Source organism: Malania oleifera, chromosome 10 (genome assembly GCF_029873635.1).
Source record: "Malania oleifera isolate guangnan ecotype guangnan chromosome 10, ASM2987363v1, whole genome shotgun sequence".
NCBI lineage: Eukaryota > Viridiplantae > Streptophyta > Magnoliopsida > Santalales > Ximeniaceae > Malania > Malania oleifera.
In genome coordinates this window covers 33,762,445-33,769,839 of record NC_080426.1, presented here as the reverse complement: position 1 = coordinate 33,769,839, position 7,395 = coordinate 33,762,445, and the positions used below count along the sequence as shown (strand labels likewise).

The 7,395-nt window shown below is 36.1% G+C and overlaps 1 protein-coding gene across 1 annotated transcript; it reads left to right on the top strand.

Annotated features, from left to right (window-relative positions):
* The first annotated feature begins 934 nt into the window (after nt 1-934).
* On the top strand, nt 935-2,785 carry LOC131166603 (uncharacterized). Its single transcript, XM_058125190.1, has 4 exons — nt 935-1,096; nt 1,562-1,669; nt 1,907-2,254; nt 2,654-2,785. The coding sequence occupies exons 1-4, from the start codon at nt 935-937 to the stop codon at nt 2,783-2,785; spliced, it is 750 nt and encodes a 249-aa protein (XP_057981173.1).
* Nucleotides 2,786-7,395: the final 4,610 nt, after the last annotated feature.

Here is a 7,395-nt window from a genome sequence, read left to right as displayed (position 1 = left end):
CTTCGGATTACATAACCTGATCATGGGGGTTTATACATAATGATGTTGTATATCCAAAAGGGTGTTTCTTCTACATATATATGTGAATTTATATAAATGAGGTTATTTAATGAACTGTTTTTTATTCTGAAAGAAATGTGTATTTTCAATTGTGTAAGTGTGAATTATGTTACACAAATGGCATATCTGTCAAATAAATTAAATTAAAGAATGCGTTTAAATTCATGAGAACTCATATTAACCACACATTAACAATAATTTATTCCGTTTTACTGAAAAGTGTCTCACCCTATTAAATATACAAGTTTTTTAAGACCTTCAGGAAACTGAGTTTAGGAACTTCAAGGCGGGACCTAGACGAGCTAGCTGAGAGTGAGCAGTGTTGGAACAATATTTTGTTTATACTTGATTGTTTTGATTATTTAGAGTTGTAATATGTTTTTGGAAAGATGTTGATATTAAGGTTGAGAGATAGTACCTTGGTATGTATGGTTGTAAAAGCATATTTTGTTTCCGTTGATTATTTGTTTATTTTGTTTCCGTTGATTATTTGCTTAAATTAACTATGGGATGGTATTACTTTGGCCCCTACCAGGTCCGAAGATATGGTGTGTGTGTGTGTGTGTGTGTGTGTGTGTGTGTGTGTGTGGGGGTATCAAAAATAGCATTGGACGGCATGATAGTTTAAATTTTGAAAATAAAAAATGAAAATTAATTTTTTGTTCATGGATGAATTAGAAGTGAGGGTCACGCGCACGAAAGGTCGTGCGGGATCGGGTTGCCCTGCGCGTGTCCACGTCCTCGCACAGACGAAGTTCGACATGTCCTGAAAAGGCAAATGTCCAAATCACCCTTGCGCAGTGGGGACACTGCAGCCAAAATATCTGTGGAATGAGGGGGCTAAAATAGACCTTACGGAAAAGGACGAGTCCGCATGCATGGCCAGTGGGTGTCCGGCGGTTGGCAGCGGGGTCAGAGGGGAGCGGCAGTCGGCAGGCGGCTGACGTCGCCGTTCAGGACAACGCTTGGCCGTCCGTTTAATGGCGCGGAAAGGGACGCGAGTTGCACGCTGTTTTTGGCCTTCATGGATTACTTGGTATTTATTTTTGCACCTGCGCACGTGACTATGTCGCCCATACCATCCCTCCCGTTCTAAGGCCAATGAGCGAAGAAAAACAACCCTAAATGAATGGAAATGTAAATGGATGAAATTTTTGTTTTATTTCATTTTATTTTCAGTTGCATATATATTTTTATTTGTTTTAGTATTTACCTCGAAAAAAGTTTAAACAGAGCAAGTGTGGGACCCATGCATCTCAGAAGATATTTAAACAAAATATAAGAGCAAATGTATGTGGTCGTCTATGCTCAATTTGTATCTTGTTAAAATGCCTCTTAAGAAGAAACTTCGTGGAAAAACTAGATTTTTTTTTGTACCCGATGAGTAATTAATATATTAGTGTTGCTAGCCAACTTTATTAGCAATCTCGGATATGCCACGGTGCACTTTTAGATCCTGCAAACATTATGATTTAAATATGATATGTGGAATGTAAAATAGCAACGTATTGAGTTTCAAATGGATGTTAAGAATGTCATCTTACATGGTGATTTGGCTGAGGAGGTATATTTGCAACCCTCTCCTGGGTATCCTCATTCTCCTAGTCAGGTTTGTTGTCTCCACCATGCTTTATATGGGCTTAAGCAAGCTCCCCGTGCTTGGTTTGCCAAGTTTAGGTCCACTATTGCACAACTTGGGTTTGCTTTTAGCTCCTATGATTCAGCCCTTTTTACCCGTCACACTGCTACTGGCATCACTCTTCTACTACTTTATGTTGACGATATGATCATTATTGGTGATGATACTTCTAGTATTCATGAGCTTAAGCAATTTCCGTGTCAGCAGTTTGAGATGAAAGACTTCGGTTCTCTTCGCTACTTCCTTGGCTTAGAAATATCCCCTACCTTTGATGGCTACTCCTTGACCCAAGTCAAATATGCCTCTGATCTTCACACACGTGCCGGTCTCACCGATTGTAAGATAACTGATAGTCTGCTGGACCCCAACATCAAACTCCGTCCTACTGATGGGGAGCTCCTTCCTGATATCACTCGTTACCGACAACTTGTTGGGAGCTTGATTTATCTCACCGTCACCAGACCAAACATTGCTTATGCAGTGCACCTTGTTAGCCAGTTTATGTCAGCTCCTCGTTCTGTTTACTATGCAGCTGTTCCTCGCATTTTACGATATGTGAAGAGCACCTTATTTCATGGACTTTTTTTTCCCTCTTACTCCTCCTTGATGTTACAAGTTTATTCATATGCTGATTGGGCAGGGGACCCTACTGATCGTCGGTCTACCATTAGTTTTCTTTTTTTACTTGGTGACTCTCTTATCTCTTCGCGGAGCAAAAAGTAGATTGTTGTTGCTCGCTCTAGCACTAAGGCTGAGTATCGAGCCCTCACTGATACTACTTCTGAGCTTCTTTGGCTTCGTTGGCTTCTCTAAGATATGGGTGTTCCTCAGCCCTCAAGCACTCCGTTTTATTGTGACAATCATAGTGCTGTCTAAATCGCTCACAACGATGTCTTTTATGAACACACCAAACATATCGAGATCGACTGTCATTTTTGTGCTCATCAACTTCAGGACACAACTCCTCGCCTCTTGTCAGTTCCTTCAATTGATCAGTTGGTTGATATCTTCATGAAAGTTCATTCACTTGGTCGTCATCGTGCTTTAGTCTGCAAACTCCAAATGACATCTTCAATGCCACCTTGAGTTTGAGGGGGGATGTTAGCATATCTCTCTTCAATATCTCCCTAAAATACCCTTGTAGTCTGCCTCCTTCTCCTATAAAAGGATGGTCTTGTATAGTTTTATGTGTACAAAAAGGAATAATAAAGTTTTTATTAATTTTAATATTTTTGTACTCTCCCTTTTGTTTTATCTTGTAACCATGGTATTCTTCTGCCAAAAGTGAGGGTATATTAATAAATAAATAGAGGTGCTGCTCTCTTTTAGTAAAAAAAAAAAAAATGCAATGTTTGTAAAATTTTTAAAAAATAAACTAACATTTTTTTTTCAAATATATAATTTGTTGTCGAGTGCTTTGTGTGGAGGCGTGTATGCATGTACTATACAACCCTAAACTTATGGGAATATGACTATATGGAGGAGCTATGAAAATTTACAGAATGGATAGCATTTTAAGGATGTTAATTTATTAATTTTCATTATAAAAAAATATTTTAATTTATATATGGAGAAAAGGGTTTTTAGACACGATGAAGACAAAAATGTAGATAAAAAACCATCACATATTCCTTCAATTAATAATATAGATAAGTAAATTTTAAGTGAAAAAAAAAAAAAATCATCAACCAAGATACACACTATAGGTAAACTGATCTTGTGGTACTTATTGAAGTTCATTAATAGAATTAGATTATATTATTTATTGTATATTGAGCGTGAAAAGGGCACGTGAAGGCTAGGTTTAGTGTACAGAGTTTTGCAAGTTTGAAGACAAGTACAAATACTAGATTTAATTAATTGAAGTTGAAATAGACGATTTTGCAAAAGGAAAAAAGGCTTTTGGAGATTTGTAGCTAATTTCAAACATATACTCTCCATAATCTCATGATTTTAGAATTTAAAGGTTTGAGATTTACATAATCAAATGGAGAGTAAAGGGGAAGTGTTACAACATAATGTTTAGAATATTTGGAAATTATAATTTGACAAGAGAAATTTTCAAACCTTAGTATATATATGTGTTCTACCATCACTGCATTTTAACCATTCTCGGTCATGTTTATTTCTTAGCCTCATAAAAGGAGATTTTTAGGTTCATGTAGATGTGGACAATTAATAATGAATTGTCATAGTGGAAGCTTGGAATCAAAATGGGTATCTTTACTTAAGTTGTGGATAAAATGAATAGAACTATTACTATTTAGTAAAGATGGTTGTAATGACAAGAAATGAGAATTTTTAGCAAATTTTTAAGTTTACCTGTCTAGACAATGAGTTATCCTTCGTCGCTTGCATTGTTGTGCCAAAAAAAAAATCGATAGAATAGTTTGAAACTTTTATCTAGGTGGATAGAGCATAAAGCCAAACAAGAGTTTTACAAATCTTTGTTTTAGACCTAAAAGTGGAGGGGGTATGAAATTTCAAAATTTTTAGTGGTTCAATGAAACTTTACAAACTAGTAGTGTTTGGAGACTAATTATTTCCTCTATATTGTTATGGGATTTGTTTATTAAATCTATTTATATTCCATAGTCTCCTCTATGGGAAATTAGGGTAGGGCAAAAAGCTTATTGGGTTTGGAGAAGTCTATTAGTAGGTAGAAATTTAATGAAGAAGGAAGCATGTATCTAATTCGGCTCAGTGGAGAGAGTGGGCGTTTGGGATGATCCTTGAATACCTTGTTGGATTTTAGAATGTTTTTTTCAAGCCTTACAATTATGATAGAGGAGATTATTCATTCTCTCAAAAGAGAGGAGATGATTGGAATTCTTAGAATTTGGTAAACTGCAAATATAAATTTCTACACGAGAGCTATAAACAAGTTTAAAGGTCTTTCTGGTTAAGAACATTAATGGTGAGGATAAAAGAATTTGGGCTCATATTGAAAGAGGAAATTTTTTTTGTTAAACCAACATAAGAATTGTGCATTTTCCGTTATCAAGCAAATGAAAATTATCTTATTAATTAGAGAATATTGAGCTAAGTTTGGCAGCTTGAAATCCCTCCCAAATTAATTTTGTTTGTTTCCCTAGAAATATTTGTTGCATAATACCTCCCACAAAGCTCAAGTTCATGTGAGGAGGGGGATGATACTAGGATCAACTTTTTTTTGTGGCTTATAAAATTCTTTCCAAAATTATTATTTTTAGACTAACCAAAGTTGTTGATAAGTTGGTTTCGCATGAATAAGACGCTTTTATTCCTGGGCGTAGTATTTTTGAAAATATTACACTTGCTCAATAAAGGGTTCACTCTTTGCACAAAAAAAATTGCTGGCGGTAATGTGATGGTAAAACTCGATATGGCTAAGGCTTATGACAGAGTGAATTGAAATTTTCTTCTGAAGGTTAAGGCTTTTGGTTTCTCTGAGAGGTTTAGCAAACTCATAAAAAATTGTATGGAGTCCCCATGATTTTTTGTTTTGATGAATGGAACCTTTAAAGGGTTTTTTTAATCTACGATAGGCTTGAGGCAAGGGGACCCACTCTCTCCTTATTTATTCATCATAATGGAAGAGGTTTTGACAAGGTTGCTTAGGAAAAACTATGAGACTGGTCGGATTGGTCAATTTAATCACCCGATTGGGGCCCTATTGGTGTCGTATTTCTTATATGCGGATGATATTCTTATTTTTGCAAATGGTGGGAAGAGGTCTATTAGAAATTTAGTTTACGCTCTAGAAATGTATGAGAAGTGATCGGGTAAAAAAATTAGTAAGACAAAGTCAACGTTATTCCTTTCGAAATACATCACTCCTGTTCGGAAGCGTGGTTTATTGAGAATCACGGGTTTCATGGAAGGTAAATTCCTAGTTACATATTTGGGTGTGCCTTTGGTGTGTAAAAAATTGTTTTCCCGGACATTGGAGCCTCTAGTGGAGAAGATTAGAAAGAAAATTGTAGGGAGAAAATCTAAATTGCTCTTGCAAGGTAGAAGATTGATTTTATTAAGACATGTGTTGTCTAGCATGCCTATTCATTTGATGTCTGTTATTAAGGTTTCGCAGGTCACATATTTTCGCATTAACTCTCTTCTTTCTAATTTTTTATGGGGAGAGGTGAAAGATAAGAGGAAGATTCATTGGTGCTCTTAGGGGAAAATTTGTAAACCTACCTCGGAAGGGGGTTTGGGCCTAAGAGATCTTAAGGAAGTTCAAAAATCTTTTCTGATAAAATTTGCCTTTAGATTGCTCACCTCTAACAATTTGTGGGCAAGTTTTTTAAGGACTAAATATTGTAGAAATGATCATTTATTAATTAGGAAAGGGAGACCAAATGACTATCGGTTATGAAAATCAATTATGGCCACCATTCTAGAAGTTATGGATAATATTAAAATTTTGGTGAGAAGTGGGAACTCTTCTTTTTGGTTCAACAGGTGGCTGTCATCAGGCCTGTTATCTGTGAGCACTGAAGATATTTTAAACAAAAAACTATGTATTAAGGATTGTTGGCTAAATAATAATTGGAACTCTGATTTAGTACTGGAATTGGTTGGTGCCGATAAAACAAAGGAAATTTTGCACCAGGTGCCGGTGGGTAAAAGTGGGCAAGATATTTTTGTCTGGAAGCCTGCCCTTGACAGTAATTTCTCTATAAAAGTGGCTTGGGAGGCAGTGAGAAGCAGAAGTGATAATTTTGTGTGGAATGATTGGTTTTGACATTTTTTATTGCCCAGAAGAATCTCAATGTGTTTATGGAGAGTTTGATTTAGATGTTTGGCTGTAAATGAAAGAATTTAGGCCAAAGGAATATTGATGGCTTCGACTTGTGATTGCTGCGTTCAAAAAAGTTAGGAAAACATTGATCATATTCTTTCTTTAGGTGAGGCGGCTTCAGAGGTTTGGTGTCAGGCTAGTGTGGCGTTGGGGATTCCTTTCCAACGATCCCTTCCCTAGAAAAACAAAATGGCAAATTGGTTCCACTATGCTCAAAAATCGTCTATTAAAGGTATATTATTCAGGCTGATTCCGTGTTTGATTATGTGGTGCCTCTGGAATCATAGATGTAAAGCGAGAATGGAAGGAGTTTATCAAAGTGCAGATCAGATGTGGAGAAATGTTCGATTCTGGGTTAGTTTTATTATTGAGAGCAATAATTCTTTTCAAAAATTGGAGAAGTCGGACATTCAGATTTTGAATGAGTTTCAAATTAAGCATCAAAGAGTTTGCGACAGGCTTAGAAAAATTATTTTGTGGGTTAAACCTCTAGTAGGTTGGATAAAACTTAACTGTAATGGGAGTTGTAGGGGCAATCCGGGTACTTCAGGAGGTGAGGGAATTATTTGAGATTGTCATGGCATGGTAAAAATGATTTTTTCAAGTTATTTTGGCAATGATACGAATAATAGTGCGGAATTAAAAGTAATTAGGGAGAGAATTTGTTTGTACAAAAGTTTACATTATTATAATGTGATTATTGAAAGTGACTCGTGAATTGTAGTTGATTGACTTCAGAAAGGTAGATGTACTTTGTAGTATCTTTGGAAATTTTGGGAGGAGCTCGTGGTGGAGTTAGAAGGAGTGAACGTCATGGTGATGCATCAATATAGGGAAGGCAATAATGCGACTGATTTTCTTGTTAAAGAAGGAGAAATGGGAAATAATGTAATTTACGAAGAACAACACATTCTAC

Bases quoted from the DNA above. Each gene is read 5' to 3' on its own strand.
- LOC131166603 (XM_058125190.1), top strand. From the start codon at position 935: ATGCATGGCCAGTGGGTGTCCGGCGGTTGGCAGCGGGGTCAGAGGGGA. The intron at 1,097-1,561 runs GTATTTATTTTT...AATGTAAAATAG, and splicing joins TGGCCTTCATGGATTACTTG to CAACGTATTGAGTTTCAAAT. The intron at 2,255-2,653 runs GTGAAGAGCACC...CATCAACTTCAG, and splicing joins TTCCTCGCATTTTACGATAT to GACACAACTCCTCGCCTCTT.